Source organism: Ambystoma mexicanum, chromosome 7q, assembly GCF_040938575.1.
Source record: "Ambystoma mexicanum isolate Mex_15411 chromosome 7q, UKY_AmexF1_1, whole genome shotgun sequence".
Lineage (NCBI taxonomy): Eukaryota > Metazoa > Chordata > Amphibia > Caudata > Ambystomatidae > Ambystoma > Ambystoma mexicanum.
The window spans coordinates 556,093,180-556,117,171 of record NC_090941.1 but is presented as its reverse complement, the minus strand read 5'-3'; the positions used below and the strand labels follow the sequence as shown (position 1 = coordinate 556,117,171).

At 46.8% G+C, this 23,992-nt stretch overlaps 1 protein-coding gene across 1 annotated transcript in view; it reads right to left on the bottom strand.

Moving 5' to 3' along the window:
- VWA8 (von Willebrand factor A domain containing 8) overlaps positions 1-23,992 on the bottom strand; it is a 3,012,337-nt gene that overhangs the window by 1,425,219 nt on the left and 1,563,126 nt on the right. Inside the window, exon 24 of the mRNA XM_069639376.1 lies at positions 2,917-3,036. Coding sequence (XP_069495477.1) covers positions 2,917-3,036 — 120 coding nt within the window. The remainder of the gene's footprint in view (positions 1-2,916; positions 3,037-23,992) is intronic.

Here is a 23,992-nt window from a genome sequence, read left to right as displayed (position 1 = left end):
GATCCTCTTCTATGTCCCTCCTCCAGGTCCTCTTCTATGTCATACTCCAACTCCTACATCACTGTCTGTGCTTTGGAGGCTTATATAAAGTGAAGGCCCTTCTCCTGTTTATCATCCTTTTTTGTTTTTTAGCTATGCTCAACTGGTAATGTTTAATATTTGCTTGGCACATCCCCTGGGTCTAGCAAGAAGACGGAAACCTTTATAGAATTCAAGAGTGGTTTGATGCATAAGGGTTCATTTGTAGATGATGGGCACAGGTGGATGTGCAGGGAATGTATCGGCAGAAGCCAAACCGCACAAGCCAAATATGTTTTGAAATCCAGCACAAAATACAGGGATTAGATAGCTGCATAGTTTTGCCATAGGTGAATGCTTCCCACATATGGAGCTTCTAGAAAAATCACTCTGCATTCACTACTTATTCCATGTTATACATGGAAACCTCTTTGCCATTTTCTCCAAGACTCCATTTTGGACCTGTAAACAGTGATGGGTACCAGAGACAGGGATTCATGGGTATATAATATTGTTCAGCGTAAAAAGATAACTGATGGTCCAAACTTGTACTAACAGGAATCTTATCAGAAATACATATGATCTTGTTAGCATAAATGTGTATAACTGTTCTGAATGCATTCTTAAAGTTCTGTTTGGCACTGGGATCCTCAGGGGCCGGAGTGGTTTACCTGCATCAATGCGGGATAGCTCCTAGGTATCTCATGCATATACAGCCAACACTATGTCCCCTTACTTCAGTTCTCCCTTTTTCCCCACCTTGCTCGCACACGAAGCTACCTAACCTAGTTCCTCCAAGATGCCCCCATTTAACATTATCTTATTCTTTGCTTTCAGAAGAGGCGCAGAATGGGAGTGTCCACAGTAAGACCATTACCGGTAAATCATTTTTCATTCAATGGATTGAAAAACCACATTAACAATCCGGGGCTGGGAATCCATATTCTGCACGAGGGGCTGAGAAAACAGATCAACAAAGAAGTACTGAAGAGCCAGGTAAACCAAGCCGAGTTAAGACACAAGATACCCCGTAGAGGGGTAAGAAATTCCACAACCCAAGCAAGGGTTACTGTTCAAGACTGCATGCATCACGAGTAGCACACAAGCATACCTGGCGGCTAAGCTCCACGTATCTGGTGGCACACGCTCCTCATGCATCAAATCGATCAACCGGCTTGAATCACAACTTGTCCGCAAAGAGAGGAGCCGCAAACAATCCCTTTCTTGTCATGCACCCACTCTCTGGAACTCGATCTCAGTGTCGGCTCGGAATGCCCCCACAATTCTCCGTTTTAATAAATATCTCAAAACATGGCTCTTTCAACAACACCTGGCTAAGGACGAATTCCAATGGACGCACATACCGATGCACAGACCTCACAGTACTGCGCTACTGTTAAAAGATGCCTGCCCAAATGCTGGCAACCCACACTCTGCACAGCGCTCTGCTGCTCCCGACATAGATCCGTGCTTTAAACAATAAAATGACAAATTAAAAATAAGGGTGAACAAGAGAAACACCTGAAACACGGCGGGACACCAGAGCTGGGGTGAAAGACATTGGGCCTCATAACACGGTAGGCGGTAAGGGCGCCGGTACCGGTAAACCCTTACCGCCTTACTACGAGTTCCCTTTGCGGGACCCGACCTTAACAGCTGGTTTTACCAGCCGTTAAAGTAGGGTGCCGCAAAGGGACATTGGTGCTAATTACGGTACCGCAATTTGCGGTACCGTAATTAGGGCCTTCCCCATTCCCATTATGCCCTATGGGGACAAAAATGGGAATGGGGAAGTGCCTTGGTGAATGGGGAATTACCGCCCCCGCTCACCTTGGAGGGCGGTAATTCCCCCATCCACCAAGGCGGACACGGTAAAAAACCGGTGGCAACCATGGCGCTAATAGCGCCATGGTTACCGCCTACCGTGTAAGAGGCCCATTTTCAGTTATGTAAATACAGGAAAATCAAGACCACAAAGGCCTGCTGTCTCTGACGAGGAGCACACATTCAGAGACAGTGCCTAGATTTAGATTTTGAACTGTTTGACTGGCCTAGACAGGCTGATTCACTGGGTGAAAAAACTCGACCATTTTGGTGTTGACCCTGGCCAAACCCCAAGAGGAAAAGAGAATGACTAAACGACATTTGAACTATAGAAGAAGGCCAGGAGCCTAAGAAAGCACTGACAACTCTTTGGGTGGGGGTCAGAAAACCAACCCCCACTAGCTAACATAAGGAGGAAGTAATTTTTTCCTAGGCTAAGTTTATGTTGTCTTTTCGTAAGCCTAACAATGGATATAATTAATACATGTGTGCCAGTCGCCTAAAAATGTGGATCTGACAGCTAGAGTCATGCAACCATATTACACGAGGACAGGATTAACAGAGCGCATCTTCACAATACCCGTCACGCATTATAGAAATCAAAATCTTGCACACGTGTGAGATAAATAATTAGAAAGGGTCAACATTGTACTTTTATAACAGTTTACTGTAAATGCATGTGTGAGCCATAGTCTGACACTGTCGCTGAACGTGGCCAAGCACCCTACCACTACCGAAACCCTACTTCAGTCATTTGCATAGTGTAAAAGGGATTATGTGACTGATGCTTCCTTCTTAAATTATTTGTAAATTTACATTAGTCTCCCAATTTACATTTAGGAAAAATGCATCTCTTTATGCTTTAGAGAACACATCAACCAACAGGTCTGTTTCTTTATGAACTGCACTAAAGATTGCAAAGATCAAATAATCATTTTGTTTATAATATTGGCTCCCAAGCTACAAGGACTGCCCCATGGGTATGTTATACTGCTGCGCTGTGTAGTTTCAAATTTGCCACAGAGACACCCCTCATGGTTCATTCTATTCCTTAATGAAAAGCGAATCACTTACCTAATGCGCCAAAGAAATCATTGCCCAAGAAAGGAAATCCAGGTCTGTTAGCCAGCACCACCATTCTAAAGTCAGGATGGATTGCGATCACATTTGCCCGGCCATTTATGTGAGCAGCATCTAAAAAAGATAGACCGATATTAACTAAACACCCTCTGATATGAGCAGTTGGACATATCATTTTATGTTTTTCCTTTAAAAGTTGTATAAAACGTGACCCACCACTTAATTTACCAGAACTTTGAAAACAGTACATAATTTAACACATGGTTAATCACAAGGAGTCATCTAGCTACTGGTCTTACATATGGCAAGAGGTTTACCATAAATGAACATGAAGCAAGAATGATCTCAGTGGTAGATCAATCATTCTATTAAAATGCTTATAGATGGTGAGTTAAACGTACATATTTTGCAGCTACCCCAGAAAATACTTGCCGATTGGCTTCTGGTGGGTGAGTCAGGACTATTCAGAACACTTCAGTAGGTCTAATTTGATTTTGGTTTACATTGTTTCAACAAGGATACACCATGTTTATAATATAAAATATTCAAAGGTCTTCCCACATTAGAATAATACATTACTTACCTATGGTTAATATTACTTCAGATAGATGTTCCTTCCACGGATTCTTCATCTATAATATTCCTAACCGCAGCACAGATGATCTTTGTATCCTTTACTGGCACCAGGGGTTGGAGTGCAGCTCTGTGCCAGTTCCGCTGATACTTCTACACTCTGGACAGGAGTTGAGGGTAAGTATATATCGAGGTAGTGTGTCCCGTGACCTACGTTACACCCTTTTCCCCTAGTACTCTGACGCTGAGAAACCATGGAACTAATGGTTACTAGCTATCCATCATTGGGACACCTGCTCCTTGTTTCCTCTCCACTCTCTGGCCAGCCTCCTTGGGTCCCCTCTCTTCAGCCACTTGTGAGGCAAAAAACCTGGTGATAATCTTTGACTCTTTCTCTCCACAAATCGCAGACCTTGCCAAGTAGTTCAACTTTCACTGCCACCTCCTCAGGGGCATTCTACCTTTCCTCATCTTCCCCCAGAAGCTCAACGTCTCCAGAGCCCTGGTTCTCTCTAGGCTGGATTACAGCAACAGCCTCTTCCTCAATCTACCTCTTTCGTCCTTTCGCCCCCTTCAACTAAACCAGAATAATACTGCAAGACTTATCCTTGGCCTCAAGACCAGGGACTGCATCGCTCCAGCCTTAAATTATCTTCACTAGCGCCCAGTGACCGGATCAAATTCAAGACCCCTGCATCACCCACAAGGCTGTCTGGGGCCTGGGGCCTCTCTACATTCAGCTTTCCCTCCCTAAATACCTAACTGCCAGAGTCCCTCTGTCCTCTGGCTCCAACTCTCTGCAGGTCAAACGTTTCTCCAAGCAGCGCGTGGGATGTAGATCTCGCTCCTCATCTGGTTTCTCCCTCTAGAACAGCCTCCCCACCCCTCTTAGACTTGAGCAGGTTCTTCTTAAGTTCCGGAAACTTCTCATTTCCTTTTCTCCTATTCCTTCCCTCTCCCCCCTCCCGTGCTAAACACTCCCTCTGCCACTCCGACTGTGGCCTGGTCACTTCTGAGTGACACAGGGGCCAAACCACCCCCTACAAGTCCCCCCAGTACTCCCCACCAGCACTTGCCCTCGGGATCCCTTCCCTGGACTAGACCTAACCTGGTCCACCATGTCCACCGCACTCACCCTCCCTTATCCATCTCTTTCCCCTGGCACTTGCCATCTTGGTCCCCCAAGCACTTGCCCACCCCCCCCTCCATTGGGCACCCCACTCCTGCACTACTCCCTCTACCTCCCCCCCTGCACTTACCATCTTGTTTTGTACTTGCACGGTAGGATTGTCACATGGCCAATACAACCGTTTTTGTTATATTCCTATGCCCCCAGCGTGTCTTGTGGTGCCTGGAAACACTTGTGTATAGGCGCCATAAATATGTCAAATAACTAAATAAATAAAGTGGAGCCGTTTGAGAGGGTGATAAGAAATTAGTGGGAAGAACACCAATCAGAAACATTAGAGAGAAGCAATTTGTTCTTCGAATGGATTAATTCCTGCTACCGATTCCACATGTGTCTGGAGGAGGGAGGAGACCAAAGGACACCACTTAGAGCAGAAAAATCTGAAGGACCGACCTTCAGAAACGGGCGTCCTGTCCGGAAATGGAATCCAAACAGTAATGCTTTGCAAATGTGTACTGAGAAGCCCAGGTTGATGCTTGGCAGATGTGCAAGACACCAGGAGAGGTTGCTGGCCACTGCCCTCGATATCCAGAGGACACCTGACATTTTACCATACTATTCTGACCACTGACCCCTCACAAGCCACTGAAGGGATTGCATCCGCAGCCTGGCCTCTGGCACCAGGAGAATGCAGGAGGCCATAAGACCCAAGAGACAGAGGAAGGCGGATGCTGGCAGATTGCTGGAGTTCTGGAACCATGTGACCATCTGAATGATGCTGACAACTCTCTCCTCAGGCGGGGGAATCCCTTCCCCGCCCCAGTGTTCAGGACTGCCCCGATAAACATGAGCCTCTGCGTTGGTGTAGTATGGGACTTCTGGGAATTCAGGGAGAAGTCCAAACTGTGAAGCAGGGAGCAGGTGTCCTTGAGGTTCAAAGAAACCTGCCGTGTGGACCTCCCACGGATCAACCAGTAGTTCAAGTATGGGAATACCTGGATGCCGGATCTCCTGAGGTGCACCGCCACTACTGCCATCAATCTGGTGAAAACTTTGGGAGCAGAGGTTATGCCAAAAGGAAGCACTTTCGACTGATAATGATTGTACCGAATTACGAACCTTAGGAATCGCCCGTGCTTCCAATGGATAAGCATGCACCCTGAAAGTCCAGTGACACCAACCAATCTTGGAATTGCAGAGCTTGGGGAATCTCCCTCATGGTCAACATCCTGAACTTGTCCTTCCTCAGAAACTTGTTTAAGGCCCTCAGGTCAAGGATAGGAAGGAGTCCTTCCCCTTTCTTGGGCACCAGAAAGTATCCGGTATACCAGCCCAAACCTCTATCCTCGTGTCTGGCAACTCCTCCAGTACACCCTCCATCAGTATGTTCTTGGAGTTAAAGTTCTAGCTGTCGAGGAAAGTGGTGGCGGACTGTCCTGTCTGGCAGTCTATTGGGGAAGGGGAGGCACTATCCCAACTCAACCAACTGAAGGAAAGTGACGTTGGAAGTGATTTCCTTCCACCTGTCCCAGTGCCCGGAGACTCTTCCTCCAACCACAGAAACATGCGAGGAGAACTCAAAGAGGCTTCATGGGCGCTATTGCTCCTGACGCAGAGGCTCATGAAGATTGCCCTTTGAGGCCCATGTACCCCAATCGGGCCGTGAGATTCTCTGGCCCTGCATGGACGGGGAAGCTGAAACTTGCTTACAAAAGGAGTATAGCAGGGGCGTCGCCGGTGGCGCCCATAATGCCTGCTTACTGAATGTTTTCTGGAAGCCCCTGGTGACTCCGCACATAAAGCCCGCCCCGGACGCAATACAGAGGGTGTGAGCTGGAAGTTCAGCCCCCCTGAGCACCTGCTAAGCCGGATGATGTGTGGCAGAAGCATGGAGCTGGCCCAGGTTGAACAAGCACACCAGCCGGCCTGAGAGAGCACCCAGCCACGGGGTCTCCGGGCCTCTTAGACGAACCCTGAAGTCATGCAGTGAGCATTTGGTGGCAGCCCTCCTCCTGGACTCCACAGCTGGATGTGGGTGTGGCTTGGCTCTAGCATTGAGAGGCAACACAGAGGATTAGGAGGCTGGCAGATCCGTATGTGAAGCAGGAGGTGGCGGCTGGGGGCAGGACATGCCCGAAGCGAGGTCCCTTGAACAGGGTAAAAAAATAGGTGGGGCTCGCGAGTGCCTGCCAGTGCCGAGGTGAGCACAATTGGAGGCCCGTTTGTGACCCTGAGGCCAGGAGCTCAGCTTGGGGTGGATCCGAAGCCAAGCAGTGAGGCCACTGGGGCTTGAGGTAAGGAGGAAGGCTGAGTGCCGCCAAATGCCTGCATCATGGGTCTATCCGTGGGGGCCTGAATTCAACAAGTCAAAGCTGGAAAGTGCACCTGTGTGCGAGAGGTGAGCCAGTCAGTGCTGCAGCAAGTATATAGAGGCAACTGCAGTCTCAGGGTGGGAAAGGAGACAAAAGGGCGCTTTTGCAAGCTCCCCGGCACAGAAGAACATGTTGGAGAAGTCAGATTCCCTACCGCCTGTTGGGACATGGAAAGAGACCCAGGTACAGCTAATGTCGCCAAACATAAAAGCAATCATATAGCAATCATAAAAATAAATAAAAACAATCATCGATCTGGTCATCCAAGCCTAACACCTGATAAGGGAAAGGAGAGAGTAGGTGCTTGATACACCATAATGGCGCAGGAAATGCCGCTGAACACAGAGAGGGTAGGAGCAAGTCCTCTAACAAAACATGAGTTGCTGGAATGCCTGGGAAACCTGAGTGATAACATTTTTCGTTCAGTGAAAAAAAGAGATCCAAGAAGCAACCGTCGGCTTTATATATAAAGTCTAGAACGCAGTCCTGTCGCAAACCACTGAAAGTTGCGATAGGGCGTGATAGAGAAGGAACAAGTTACTCACCTGTAATGATTGTTTTCCAGCATGGGTCTGGCATGGATTCACATGCTCATGAATATTCCCTGCCGTGAGGCTAGGAATCCTCGGTAAAAGAAAAAAACTGTTTCACTTTCAAACTGTATTTCTCCTTTGAACAAATCACTGTCCTCTTGGTCATACTGCCCCCATCCAACGACAGCCCTCTACCTAAGCCCCTCCTCTGGCAGCCATCTTTCCATTTGGTAAGCACGTAAAGCGGCAGTATGACCAAGAAGAGTCACAGAGGGGTCGGAGGGAGTGGTCTCGTTTGAATCCATGCCAGACCCATGCTGTAGAACTAAATACTTATAGGTAAGTAATGTGTTCCTTCTCCAGCATGGGGTCTGGCATGGATTAACATTCTCATGAATAATGAATACATAGCAGTACAACATTACACAACCACGGGAGGTGGCAAGGCTCAACAGACTTACCTCAAGCGAACAAGTTGCGTAGCACTGCTTGGCCGACTCTGAACTCCCTGGAATCCCTGTCGACACAGTAGAACTTTGTGAAGGTGTGCGTGGACCTCCACGTAGAAGCCCTGCAGATGTCCAGCAGAGGCACACCAGACAGGAACGCCGTGGTTGCAGCGATGGCTCTGGTGGAGTGGGATCTCGGACGGCCTGGCAGCGGTCGGCTCCCCAATCGATGACAGTGTGTGATGCACCCAGAGAGTCAACTTGAAATGGAAGCCTTGGACAAGGCCTTCCCCTGGTTCACAGGACCAAAATTCACAAACAGCTGTGAAGTCTTTTGAAAACTCTTCATGCGTGTCACGAAGAACTTCAAGGCACGAGCAAAGTCCAGCTAGTGCAAGGCCCTCTAAGCCAGTGACAAAGGCTTCGGGAAAAAAAAGGTAACACCAAAGGCTAATTGAGGTGTTATTCCGACAGAATCTTCGGTATGAAAGAGGGGTCTGTCCGCAACACCACCCTCGATTCGTGGAAAGTCAGGTATAGCTGTTTGCAGGATAAGGCCTTGATCTCACCTACCCTCCTGGCAGAGGTGATGGCCACAAGGAAGGCAGTTTTCCGTGAGAGAAACTTGATGGGGGCCTGATGCATAGGCTCCAAGGGGGCCCCCATGAGCCTCGTCAGAACCACGTTTAGTTCCCACGCCTGGGCAGAAGCATTCACCAGTGAGAAAGATCGAAAAAGTCCTTTGAGGAACTCCTCGACGAGTCGATTAGACCAAAATGAAGACCTTCCTGGAGACCTGGTGTAGCGGGAGATAGCCACCAGATGTACCTTGATAGAGGTTTGTGCCAGTCCAGCCTTGGCCAAGGATTGCAAGTATGGAAGAATCTGCGGGCTGTAACCCTCAGAGGGGTAATCTTCTGAGAACGGCACCACGTAGCGAAACGCTTCCACTTGTGACCGTAGCACTTCAAAGTCGCTGACGGCCTAACATTGGCGAGGACCTCCATGCAATCTGCAGGCAACTCATATCCTCCAAACTCTAGGGTTGCAGGAGCCTGGCTCTCAGGTTCAGCGATCCTGGGTCGTGATGAAGGATTGTGCCTCCTTTGGTGAGAAGATCCAGAAACACTGGCAGCTTGACAGGAGGTGACAATGACAGGTTACGAAGGTCCGGATTCCAAATCTGCCTCGACCACGAAGGGGCAAGGAGTCTTCACATTCGTGCATTGGCACTGTCTGTCGAATTTCCGGCAGTAGGTCCAGGCGAAGGTGTTGGACATGCCCTTCGACGGAGAGAACTTGTTCGGAAAGGTTGTTGACGAGTGCCTTCAGGCCATCAAGGTGGATACAGAGATGGCCCGTTCCCTGCAGTGCTGTTCTTTTCACTCCTCCAGGGGAAAGTCGAGCAGGTCTTCCAAAGGTTTCTCCTCTTCGTACCGCCAGCTGTCCAGATCCACAACTCAGGAAGCCTACAGAGGCCGTTCCCAGGCCTACAGTGGCGGCGGACAGCATCGCCCGCAGGCACTGTCTGAGTGTGCTGATGACTCATAGCAGGAAAGGCAACATGTACAGAAACATCCCTTCCCACGGGAAGGAGAATGCATCCGCCAGGCTCCTCGGTTGGTGGAATCTGCTGGCAAACTTCTGGCATTTGGGGCTTGCCGCCGTCGCAAAGAAATCGATCTTGGGCCTGCCCCACTTGACAGAGAGGCTGTCCACATGGTCCTGCCGAAGTTCACACTCGTGACAGGAGCGCAATTCCCTGCTGAGGGAGTCTGCGATTGTGTTCTTGACTGCCGCTAGGTGAAGAGGGATGAGGAACATCTCTCGTCCTACAGCCCAACACCACAAGTCCTGCGCTTCTTTGGAGAGTGTTGGGGATCGAGTGCCCCCCTGTTTGCTGAGATCCTCACCAACTTGCCCTTCAGAGACGGAAGGAACGACTTGAGGGCCCAGAACACTGCCCGTAGCTCCAGGATTTTGATCTGGAGATCCTTCGCCTCCAGCAGCTAAAGGCCTCTGGCGTGCAGACATCTGGTGTGGGCTCCCCAGCCTTCCAGGGAAGTGTCCGTGGTGAACCACCAGCCCGAGAGACTTTGCTGCAAGTTTTGACTCCTTGAAGCATTCCAGAAATTCATCTGCCGTTTGGTCCGAAGAGGTGCTCACCCTCGAAGGCCATGTCCAGTAGTTTGGCCTGCACGTTCAGGGAAAACTCCAACGATTAGAGGTATGACGCTCTCCGGAGCACCATCGATGCTCCAATCAACCTCCCGACGCAATATGCAGCATTGAGACCCGCCTGGAGGGCTTGATACGCCACTTCATTGCCTTCATTGACTATGTCCACAAACCCATATCTTCGCTCACCTGCTAGGAGGTGTTCAGCCACCTCACATATTGTTCTCCACAGAATGTGGGAGTATTTTGCAAAAGCACAACCAGCATTAATGGCCTTTAGTGCAAGGCTCCTCGATGTGAATGCTTTTTTCCCGGGGGCATCTGTTTTTTTCAACTCACTGTGCGTTAGGAGGTTTGACATCGCCGGCCTTGAGTTCAGGGTAGCAGCCTGGACCACCAGCCCTTCGCGGGTCAGATGGGTTATGAGAATATCGCCGGAAATCTAGGAGCTTCAGGGAGGCTGGACCGTGGTGTAGCACTGTGCCGTCTCTCCTGGACAGAAGACTGAATAGAGGAGGTAGCCTACTCGGCAGGGCAGAAGACAGGGCAAGGAGGTGGGAGTATCAGATCAGTCTCGGCCAGGCAGGGCCAATATATTCAGTCTGCACTAATGTTGTCTGAAAACATTTAATCCTGAGCCACTAGGGGAATTGGAGGCAAAGCATACAGGAACTTCTCCTCCCAGGGGAACATGAAGGCTTCCGATAGGCTCTCCGGGTGGTGGAACGTGCTGGCAAAGGCCATGCGCTTCTTGTTGGAGTGAGTGGCGAAGAGGTTGCTATCCGGGGTGCCCCATTGATGAAAAATTCAGCCGAGTTGAGACTCATGGAGCTCTCATTTGTGGCAGGAGCTGAGTTCCCTCAGAGGGAATCTACTATTGTGTTCTGAACACCCGACAGGTGGAAAGGAATGAGGAACTGGTTCTGATCCAACACCCAGTGCCACAAAGCCTGGTCCTCTGCTGACAGGCAGAGAGATCTGGTGCCCACCTGGGATATAAAACATTTTTGTGGTGTTGTCTATGGAAAGCCGGTCCACCTGACCTCTGAATTGTGGAAGGAAGGATTGGAGGGCCCAAAACACTGCACGCAGCTCCTGAAGATTGATATGAAGAGTCTTCTCTTAGTCTATCCAGAGACCCCTGGCATGCGGATTCTCTGTATGCGGGACCCAGGCCTTCAGAGAGGCATCCGTTGTGACAGTGACTGGTGAGGTAGCAGAAAAGTAGCTCATTGAACGAGATGGGCACAGACTAACTACCAGCGCAGGGCCTCCTGAAGTGCAGCGTCAGAAGGAACTTGTCCTCCCAAGATCCCAAGGCCTGCTGCTTGCGTGCATCTAGGAACTCCTGGAGAGGCCACATGCAGAGCCTGCAAAGCTGAAGGAAAGGAATGCACAAAGGCATCATCCCTAGGAGGGACTTTAGGAGACAGATTGAGAGAGTTAGAGGACTCTGTCAAGAAGGGACCGGCCCCCTCTTCCATGGGAGAAACTATGCAAGAATGCACATCCAGATGTGCTCCCAAATAGAGCGCTTGCTAAGATGGGGTCAGACAGGATTTCGCAAAGTTTACAGAGGATCCTAGCAACTGTAAGCATTGCATAGTCTGTTCGTTACAGTGGGTAGCAATAGGAAGGGAATTTGCCCACACCAGCCAGTCGTCGAGGTACAGGTAGACGTGTATACCTGAGTGACAATGGTATGCTATCACCAGTGCAAAGCATTTGGTAAATATCATTGGGGCTGAATGTAGACCGAAGTGCATGGCCTTGAACTGGAAATGGTGACCTGCCACTATGAAGCGCAGGTATTTGCAGTGTTTCTGATTAATAGGGGCGTGGAAATACGCATCCTCCAGCTCCAAGGATGTGAGCAAGTCGTGTTCCTGAAGCTGAGACAAGACATGCTTCAGTGTCACCATCTTAAAAGTTTGAACTGGCTGAGGACATGGAGGTCGAGGATGGGCATGAGCCACTTGACTCCTTTTTGACTAGAAAGTACCTGGAGTGCATAACCTGTCCCCGTTGACGCAATGGGACCTGTTCCTTAGCCACCTTTGACAGGAGCGATCGCACTTCTTATAGTAGTAAGTGTACATGCTTCTTGACCTATTGTAAGGGAGGAATTGTAGGCAGTCTCTTAGTAAACTCCAGCATGTGAACCAGCTGGATGAGGGATAACACCCATCCGTCTGTGGTGATGGTTTGCCACTGGTCAAAGAATTGGGAAAAGCCTCCCTCCCACTGGGGTGCTAAAGTGGAGCGGGGCTGTTCCCTAAATGGGTCAGGTTTGTTTTTTTGTTGGGAACCTGGTGTGTGAGGAGGGGCGTGGCGCTGTGTACCCTGGTAAAACTGGGACCTTGACTTATAGTTGTCAGTCGCCGGGCATGTCTGGAACCAGTATGATGGGGAGCCGTATGAGGGCCGGTAGTCTTTTGATGTTATTTGAAAGCAGGATTTTCGCCTTCGAGAAATAGGGAAAAAGCTTCCTCCTCTTTCACATCGGGAAGGTATTCCAGAATTGGGCGAGCTCAAACCTAAGTTCTCTGTCCCTAGGAGATTACAATAAAGGAGGAACATGGCACGGAGGTAGACCAGCTGTAGTGGTAGGAGGCAGCACTGCTGGTGCTGGAACCGCCTTAAGGGGTGGCATGGCCCACTTAGGACTAGAATGTACGATCTCCATATCGTCATCGGAAAAAACTCCTTCAGGTTCCTGGAAATTGGAGTTCAGACCACTTTGAAAAATCACCTCAGGCAGGAATGCCAACAGACCTGACACAGCAGGAGTCACACCAAGAGCTAGAGGAAAAGGACGTGGAGAACTGGGTAAGGCAGCCGGTGCCAAAGGAGATTGCAGGGTGCCTGTCGCAGACAACAAGAAGGTGGTAATCATTGAAAAATTAATCAATAGCTGGTATGAAGTCTTAGCAACTGATGATGTCGTCGATGGAGTGGAAGGTTTAGTCTTCTGATCCATCAATGGAGCCGTGGTCGAATACTTGTTCTCGGTCATCGATGAAGATTTACCCTGTGTCGTCGATCGAATTGTGAACAAGCACTTTTCCTCTGTTCCTTGTAATGCCTTGGTTTTTTCTTATCCTGTATATTCCTCAGATCATGTCCTTTTCCATTCACCTTGCCCACCCTCCACACTTACTTGCCCCTACATAAACGTGTTTGCATTGTGATCTACGCTGCTTTGATTCTTCCCCTTTTACTGCTACTCTGACTTCTTCTCTTCCTCCCATTCATTCCTTTGCTACTCTAACCGCTGATTCTGCTCCGGATGTTCTCCAAACTACTCTTACATTTAATCATCTAGACTCTCTGTATCCTTCTCATCCCTTTACTCCCTCCCGTAAATCTCCTCGTCCATGGCTTACCCCGCTCTTCTTGTTCTTCGTAATTCTCTCCAGAAACTTGAGCGCCCGAAGGAATATATATCAATTCCTTCATGACCTTGATCTTCTATACTCTGCTCATTCTTTCTATGATACTCTTCTTCATCTAGCAAAAAGCAATATTTCTCCTCCTTGACCATTTACTCTTTCTAGGGATCCTCGTTGGTTCTATCAGTTATTTCACTACTAAAGTCTCTGTGCTTCCTTTTCCCCCCTTGCCCCTCAGTCTATGCCGCTCCACTACCTTCTGTTTCCATCCCTTCATTTACTGCCTTTTCTCCTATTACAGATAATGTCAATGTTCAGTTCCTCTCTCGTGCTCATCCAACTACTTCTTCTGATTCAATTTCCTATTCATTTATTCCATTAGTCTATCCTAACATTCTAACTTACCTTATGTTTTTAAACATGCTATTGTAATTCCTATTTAAAAAAAATCATCACTTGATCTGTCATTAGCTGCACATTATCACCCTATTTGATTACTTCCCTTTCTTTCTAAACTCTTGGAGAGACTCACTTATACCCAAATTTAGATGTTTCCTCATCTTAATTCTCTCCTTCCTCCACTGCAATCTGGTTCTAGGCCTGGTCACTACACTGAAACGGCTCTGTTGCATGTCTCGGACATCCTACCTTGTTATCTACACTTTCATCTTTGGGTATTACGGGATCCTCTCTATCCTGGTTCAAAACCTATCTCTCTGGCTCTACCGATTCTGTTTCCTGGGCGGGTCAGCTCTCTACACCTCATACTCTTCTTCATGGTGTCACTCAGGGTTCTGTTCTTGGCCCTCTTTTATTTTTTCTTTACACTATTCCTCTCTCTTCACTTATCTCTTCATACAATCTGTCCTGCCATTTCTATGTGGACGATGCTCAAATATATTTATCTTTTTCCGAATTCAATTATGCTCTCCACTCTAATGTTTCTGCTTGTCTTTCTGCTGCCCAAGCGTGGATGGCTTCTCACCTTCTTTACTTGAATTCTTCCAAAACGAGTTTCCCTTCTTTGCCCCCATCTCCCCTTTCATCCCCATCTTCTCTTCTCTTTCCCCCTACAAAGCTTCCTTTTTCCACCTCAGCTCGCAATCTTGGAGTTCTTCCTCTCTCCTACTCTTCCTAATTTCTCTCACTGCTCATAATTGTTGCTTTATCCTTTATAATCTCTGGCGTGCACGCCCTTTTCTGTCTTTTCAAGCCACTAAGCTTCTGATTTTTACCCTTATTTTTTCTTGCATTGACTGTTGTTTTCTCTTGATTGGCCTGCCGGCTGCTTGTCTCGCTCCTCTTTATTCTATCTATAATTCTGCTATTCGCCTACCTTTCAAACTATCTTTTAACTCTTCTATTTCTACAGCTCTTTCTTCTGCTGCTTTCATGTCCTTTGAGTCTCGTCCCTCTTTCACTTCCTTTCTATTGTTTTCAAAGGTCTTCACAGTCTTGCTCCGTCTTATCGAGCTTCTCTTATTTAAATCTACATTCCAGCCAGATCTCTATGTTTGGAATCCACTTCTGGGCTGGTTGTTCCCAAACCCCCCTGTTCCTCGTCCCGTTTCCACTCTTTTTCTCTTTTGGCACCCTTACATTGGAATTCCCTTCCACTTTTAATTTGTTCTTCTTCCACTTATCTCTTCCGAACTGGGCTCAAAACATATCTTCTATCCAGTTCCTATTCTTCGAGACCTACTTATCTTATTGTTCATGGCACTTTGGCGAAAGCGCAATATACATCACAATAAATGAAAATAAATAGAATGAAATGATTTGCCTTGACTCATCAGCGGAGTCATGGACAAAGACTTGCCACCTTGGTTTGTCGACAAGAGTCGTGGGCGATGACTTGCCTTCGGCCGTTGATGTTGTTTTGGACGAGGAAGTAGATGTGACCTGTATAGCCGTCAATGCAGTTGACAAGGAGTGCTTCTTTGAAGACGCAAAGTTAGTTGTTGATGCTGTAATCAATGCCGTGACATGCATGGCTGAGTTTGACTGGACATTTTTAGCCTTCCTCCCACAGGAAGTATCCTTGTGTGATCTCAAACTCTTGGAAGAGGGAGTATGTTGGATGGGCCTGCTTTGTCTGAGGGAGGCATGACTATGGACCAAAGCCAAGTCAGAGGCATACTCAGCATAGTCGAGCCACGCCACTAACCTGCATGGCGGTTCCAGAGCGTTTTATTAAAAAACTATTGACAGATTGAGCAGTCTTGAAAGTCGTGTGCCGGGTACAGGCAATAGAAACAATCATTGTGGAGATCTTCCACATTGACATTTATGAGGCTGCATCTGGCACAGGCCTTGAAGAGACTTTTCTTTCTGGAACCCACGATGGATAGAAGAAGGCCTCACACGAAACAACCCGTTCCAATGGGGTGATGGCCACTGTAACAGGAGCAACCCCAGACTTGCTAGAGTCAAGGATCTTTACTATCGGTAAAGAAACAGAAGAATGTGCCATAAAACAGAACAAACACTGAAGAATTCAGAGAAAGATTTCTGAGGACTCGCAACACATAACGTGCAGTAAAAAATTTGAAGCTGGCCTCCAAGGGTGGAACAAAGCTCTTTCTATTGGTTGTGAGGCGATATGACCCAAAATGTCTCAGTGACTGCAGTTTCAATTTTAAAAATAAACTATTCTATGTTACTGAGGATTCCCAGCCTGACAACAGGGAAAATTCAAGTGAATCTATGAAAGATCCAATGGTGGAGAAATTTCTCTCACAAAGGGTTTGTGCAAGGGGCAGGAGAGGGCACCTTTGCGGCTTGGTGTCCATCCCTGGGGAGGGATTCCTCTCCTATTTTGGAGTGTCATCAATCTAATCCCTTTTTCCTCCAAAGTCATGTTGTATAATATATCTGTTGTCCCATTTATCGTTATTTCTAATATTCTGGACAGTTGTCTTATATTATAGGAGTTTATTGCTTGACCCCAAAATGGTATAAATGATTTTTCTATGTCTTCTGCAATTAATCCTCCTTCCTCATTTCGTCGTGGTCTTGATCTAGATAGTTTTGCTATATCTGCTGTTTTTGAAAGAAACACCCCCGGAACTAGAATCCCCAAGTAACAAGTACCTCCCCAATTTCTAGGCAACCAGGGATAAGCTTTTTCTCCACATATAAAATAGACAGAATCACCTATATATACTGGTTCTTCCTCTCTGTCGAGGAACGCTATGTTCATACATCTAGTGAAGGTCCCTACTGAATAGGAGCCTTTCTTTCTTAAGCAAAATGGGACAGAGCGTGGACTATAATTTACTGTATACGAGGGGGGCACTGTATCCGTATTCCCTTCTAGGTTCATGTGAAACATGATTACAGATGATTTATATGGCACATATAGTCTATATTGTGGCATTATTACTGGTGTTATTAGTCTTGTTTTGTGAAATATAGAACAACCTACAGGTTTCATTATTACCTCCTCAAATTCATCCATGTTTGTTCTATCTAATTGACCCGTTTCACTCTTATTCCATTTCCATAATATAATGCACTTAAGGATGCGTAACATGCAGAACTCAATGGCAATGGCTGTACATACCAACCTATTCCCTTTCCACCATGTTGCGGTATATGGGTACAATCCCAACAATTGTTTTTTCTCAGGATTGAATGTGTCATATTCATTATCAGAAGTAATGTGTTATTTCCATATCCTTCCCTGTCTCTCTCTTCCATTGAGGACAAAGTATAGGAGATTACATGGACCGGGCTTTCAGTGGCAGAAATATTTCTAATAGGCAAGAACACTTCCAATGGGTGTATTTCTTCTAGATACCATAATACCAGTACCGTCATTATCGGGGCTATTATACTCATGACACACATAACTATTGTTAAGATCAGCATACAATTCTTTCGGCACTGTTTTTTCGGCAACATTACAGTCTCTATATTTACTACATTATCAGCATTGGTGCAGGAGGGGGCAGAAGCTGGTGCAGGCATTTATCTTGCTTCTACACATTTGCTCAAAGAACTCCAGAGCAGTCATCAATTGCCTTTGTACCATATGAGCCCCACTTGTTCGTGTGGGGTGATCAACAAATGGATTTTTTTGTTTTCAAAGATAGCACCGGGTAGCCGCGTTCCTGAGCTGTCAGATTTGCACAACTCCCACGCCTCTCTCCCCTAGGCCTCCGGTTCCCACTTCATCTGTGATGGGAAATAGAGGCAATAAAGGAAATAGAACAAATCTCTGATCACTTCTTGTCTCGAGGCCATAGATTGTTCCGCATTGCTCCAGGTATGGTGTGATCAATGAATAGTGCGAGTGCACCTCCAGATATAGGCTCAGAGTCAGCCTGCGGCGCAACGAAAAGTGGTGGGCGCCAAAGTGATGATGCAGGCTTCGTTTCAGCCAGCAGCGATGCAGATCCTGCTGGGCAACGTTGGGGCACTCTTAGCCCTTTCTCCTTAATAGCAATCTTTACAGGCTTTGTTTCAGGATCATACAGATTTAGTGGCAGAGAACTGGCAACAATTTCCTCCGTTTCAGAGGCAGCCGTCTCTTTTTTGTCGTCTGGATCAGGCAGTTCTTTCAATGGCGATGGAACTTTCTTTGTATGCGTGGCATGTATCCACGCCTTCCTACCGTCCACACGGACTGCTGTCTGCGTTGCCAAAAGTACTCAGTGGGGCCCACGCCATCTGGGTTCAAGCAATGACTTCCTCTCGAAATTCTTCACCAGGATCCAGTCGCCTGGCTGCAGAGAATGCCACGGACTAGTGTATCTGATAGGAAGAGCCTCCTGCACCTGCTGATGAATCAAACGCAATTTCTGTATTAACAGGTTACAGTATGTACTGAGCACAGGGTATTCTACTTTATTCAACCGCCTTGGCTGCGGCGCACACCAAAAATTAGCATGCCTCCCCATCACGATCTCATAGGGGGAGAGCCCAGTCCTTGCTTGCACCGATGTGCGCATGCACAACAAAGCTAGGGGTAATGCATCCGTCCAGCGTAACTTGTTTCCTGCACACATTTTACTAATCTTGGCCTTTAATATGCCGTTCTGACGTTCAACAAGCCTGGCACTCATCGGGTGCCTGGCACAATGGAATCTTTTATCAATCTGAAGAACTGCGCAAATCTGTAATATTACTGTGCCAATAAAGTGCGGGCCATTGTCTGACCATATGACTCGGGGCAAGCCGAACCGCGAAAAGTACTCCTTTAACATCACTCTAGCAGTGCTCATGGCAGTACAATCCTACAGTGGATATGCTTCCACCCATTTACTGAATGCACACACAACCACCAGTACATATTTTAAGTTCTGACACCGTTCCATCTCTATAAAATCAAAATGGATCACCTAAAATGGCACAGAGGGGGGGGAGGGGCAAAGCTACCTGTTGGAGTAGCTGTTCCTTTTCCAACATTGTGAGGCAAACACGTTATGCAATTCTGTACCAGCTTTTCTGCATTCTTTTTTATGTGTGTGTTCTGCCATACTGTAGCTAAATGCTGAATTATTTTCTTTGCACAAATGTGCGTGGGACTGTGGGCCATAGTAACCATTGCAGTTACATAGGAGTTGGGCAGCATCCAATTTCTACTCTTCTTGTCTACCCGGCAACCTTCTAGATCTAATTCTGCAGAGCCCTCAGCCCATTCTTGTATTTCATCAGCAGTTGCTTGTGCCTGCATCTCTTTGACAGTAGCTATCCCATTCTCTATCATGCAAGGCACTTCTTCTGACTGTACTGTTAACATTTTGGTACTCAAATCAGTGGCAGTTTGTTTTACAATCCTGTCTGCAAATGTGTTTCCCTCTCCTACTTTACATGTTACTTTTTTATGCGCCTCGCATTTTACTATTGCTAGGCGCTTCGGACACGTAAGTGCAGACAGCAATCGTACAATCAAAGGGCCATGTTGAATCCTGGTTCCATGTGATGTCAAGAAACCCCTCTCACCCCAGAGTCGGCCAAAGTTATGCACCACCCCAAAGGCGTATTGGCTGTCAGTATATATGTTTACACTCAAATATTCAGAAATTTCACATGCTCTGGTTAATACTATTATCTCTGCGGCTTGTGCAGAGTTGTAGGGGATTCATTTTCTTTCTAGAATACTTTTTTGGTGTTGTAATGGCATAGGCAGCAGTTTATGTGCCATCAGGTAATTTGAAGCAGAAGCCATCACAAAACATTTTTCCATCTGGCTCTTTCTGTGGGGTGTCTGTTAAATCAACTCTTCCTTTAGTTTCTTCTTCATTAACCATTAAACAATCGTGGGGAGGTGATTCATTTTCCCTTATTTCTCCACTTGGCAGTGGCATTAATTCTATTGGATTCAAAGCGCTACACCTCATAATTTGAATGTGGGGTGCAAATAGGACAATTTCATATCTAGTCAATCTAGCGGACGTGAGGTGTTGCGTTTGCGTTCTATTTAATAGAACGTCTATGGCATGTGGCACCATTAAAATTAAGGTGTGCCCCAGCACCATTCCTTCAGTTTGTTTCATTGACGCAGCAGCCGCTGCAACAGCTCACAAACAACGTAGTAAAGCGCATGCCACATAGTCCAGCACGGAAGAAAAATAACCGCATGGTCTATTTCTTCCACCTTGTCCCTGTGTCAAAACAGCCAACGCGCAGCCCTCATTCTCATGCACAAATAATCTGAAAATCTTTTCATAGTTTGGTGTGCCCAAAACTGGGGCGGAGCACAATGCAGTTTTGAGCAGATCAAATGCTTTCTGGCATTCTTCATTCCATTGGAAAGGCATCACAACTTCCTTCTTCATCAATGCCACCATTGGTTTCACAATCACCGCGAAGTTTGCTATCCATTGACGGCAATATGAAGCCATGCCTATTATGGCTCTGACTCCTTTCTGGGTTTTTGGAATAGGCATACCAGAGATACTTTCTATCCTTTCTGGTGTCAGTCTTCTCCCCTCTCTCGAAAGTAGGTAGCCCAAATAAGCCACCTCCTTTCGACAATATTGGAATTTTTTCAAACTCGCTTTATGGACATGCGCTGCTAAGTATGATAATAACAAAACAGTACTCTTTTTACAAATCTCTTCTGTATCAGCAGCAATCAACAGATCGTCTATATATTGCAATAATACACAACCCGCCGGTAGTTCTAACATATCTAACTGTTCTTTCAATGCTCTGCTGTAAATACTTGGACTTTCTGTATAACCTTGTGGAATGCGCGTGAATGTGAATGACCGCCCTCCTAACGTGAAAGCAGATAAATATCTGCTATCCTCGTTCACTGGAATGCTGAAAAATGCATTCTTAAGATCTATCACGCTAAAATATGCTGCCGAGGCAGGTATCATTGTCAAGATTGGTGACGTCTGGGACCAATGGGAATTGAGGATCTACCACTTTGTTCAATGCGCGTAGATCAATTATGAAACGATACAGTATCTCATTCCCTCCTTACGTCTCTGTTCCTATACCCTGGCATGGAAAACATTTCAGCATATGCATCATCAAGATCATTTTTAAATTCAAAAAGTCTGTCCACATGTTCATTTATTTCTGCATCTCTTTCTCTCACTCGTGCAAAAACATTACATTCCAGCAACTTCTGCGGCGGTACCATTCCAATCAACTGCTTCCATCTTTCCATTAAATATTCTCCCATGCATTCCAACAATACGTGTTTTTCACTAGTCTTCCTGAAATCATACATTGAATCTAGCGTTGATGTCTCATCGTTTCCGTCTATATGCATTTCTGCCTGTTCTTTCAACTCTTTTCTTCTCTCTTTGCTGACCGCATTACGGGTTACTCTAGTGCACTCACTTTGTGCCGTCCCCTCTCTTCCCGTACCATCTTCTCTTGTTACAATGAATTCAAGTTCAATAGGCGGAGGGGAAAGGGGAAGGGCAATGTCTTGGGAGGGAGGTGCCAGTGCGGATGGAACAACGGGAATGGGGAGTGGTTGCTGCAGCTGTATGATCTTGCGGCTGTAATGGGGACTGGGCAGCAGGGAGGGGTTGGGCAATGGGCACTGATGCAATTCTATCAGCCTCCTTTTTTGGGCGCTCTTGTATTTTCTCAGTTAATATTTTATTAATTAGTTCGTCTGATGAATGCAATTCTAGTTGAGGATATATTTTGTCTACTCCCATCTGAACACATCTGTCTGTCTTTCTTATATTATCATCCGACTCCTTTTCATCCTGCTCTTTCACTCTCTCTGTTCTTGACTTGTGCCTTCACGCATTTTTTTCTCTGCTTTTCAAACGGAGCATAGCTTCCTTCACCCAATCTCTAATGATGTCAAATGTTGCAGGGCGCGCTTTCTTCTTTGACAGTATGGATTCCAAATAATCTATGCTCGCTATCTCATAACTCCCATGTTTTGGCCATTGTAAATCCTCCTCGTGTCTGGTTTGCCTATGCCAAATTTCACAAAACATTATTGCCCCTACACCATATTTCTCATATATCTCATATGCCGGTGACCCTACAGGTGGCGCAGCCTGGCCAGTTTCCTAAGACTGTTTTCCACAGTGGAAAAATCCCTCTAAACAGGAAGACAATACCCCAGGCATGTTTTAACCTTACCCTGGGCGTTTGATCTTGCAAGTGCAACTCTCAACCAATATCAGGCTTATTTAGAATCAGGGCATGACTCACCTGATCAACCAAGTCGTCTTTCAAGACGCAATTCATCCGTATACTGACGCAACCAAGAATCGTCATGTCTGCGTATCTTGGCTCACTCTGCCTCGTTTCGGGACCCTCGCCTCCTTGCTCTTTGGCCAGACACATCGATCAGGGATCAGTTGTGTACAGATCTGCAAAGGAGTCTCACATCACTTTCACAGGGGCGCCCTGAACACCACCTGATCCCGGCTCGACCGTCTCGTCCTCGCTTCATTTTCTCCTCTCGCCTTCTTATATTACAACGTATACGATGGAGCAGGTGGGGGGGGGGTCCCTATTTGGGTGCCATTTTGATGGGGCCCCTAGGGGACCCTCGCGTATGGAAACAAGGCACAATCACCACACACGAACTGATACGCCAGACATGAGGTTCAGTTCCCAAAATCTAGGGTTTATTGCAAAGCAAATAGTCTCAGTCGGCCGACTGGGTCTCACGTCCCGCAATGTGTCTCACCCAGACCTCGTGGGATGCAAGAGAGTGAGCATTCTACAACAGTTACATATATACAAAACAATCATCTTATTATCAGTAGTGACATATTCAATACTGCCCATAATGTATTTCCTTTGAAATGGTTTCGATGATTGACAATTATGACGAATATGACACCCTCAGACATTTATTCAGCAACAGTTTTCAATTTGCGAAGTCGCAGACACGATTCGTTGTTTTAGGGAACATAATGCTCTTGTTCTTACAAGCAAGCTGCGTGCAGGGGAATGTTAGGCAGAATCCTGTGCAGTTCCCTTAGGGAACACTGCAAAAAGATTAAGATTAGAGGAGTAAGCAGTTGTTAGGCAGAAACCTGTGCAGTTCCCTTGGGGAACACTGCAAAAGATTTAAGACTACAGGTAGAGCAGTAAACCCCTTTGGTAGCAGTCTGTACCACCCAGATTTACCTGGTAGCTGTGGCTGAGCAGTCAGACTTCTCTCAAGAAGAGTTAGGCAGTATGTAAAGTATACACAATATGTACCAAAACACAATAGCACAAGCAAACACTGACCAGAGCTTGGTTTCAAAAGTATATAGTTATTTATTTAAAATACACATAAGTTAAAAACACTCTAGCAAAAATATAGTAAAAGCACTTCAACACAGTTATACTGAAAGTAAATTCAATCCTTTCTCCTATCTAGACAACTCTAGGTTAACACCACTTAATTAAAACAGAGGTGAGTGCTTAACGTTAGATGACACTCTAGTAGTTTCCAAGAAAGGGAGAGAAAAAGCAGAAATAGGTTAGACACACCACTCTAAGGTCCAGAACACTTGCAATAGGCTTAAAGAAGAATAAAGTCACAGGTGAGCAAAAGTCACTAGGCAGGGCCCACTCTTAGAGTAGCCGGAGCGAAAATGTGCCCAAGATCACACTGTTAGTTAGAGATTCAAAGTCTTGCAAAGAGTCAAAAAGAGTTTAGAGTGGCTCAGAAAGTTTAGCCAAAGTGTCCCAGGCACTCCCAGGTTCGAAAGCCGGGGACTAAATCTACCCCGTACAGTCGGTAGCAAGGGAAGCCAGGCGGAACACAGTACCTTAAGCGGAAAGGATCCTCCAGCGGGGGCAGTTGTTCCAGGCAGCGACAGCAAGGCTCGACGTCGGTCAGGGGAGAAGAATATCTCGCTGAAGAGCAGAAGAGAAAGGTCGTAGCACTGCCCGGGAAGAAACCAGCCGCGGAGTCCTCCGGTTAAAGGGTTGGTACCGACTTTCGCGGTATGGGGGTAAAGTGTGGTATTCCGGATGCCGGGGTGCTTGGCACAGGCAAGGCGGC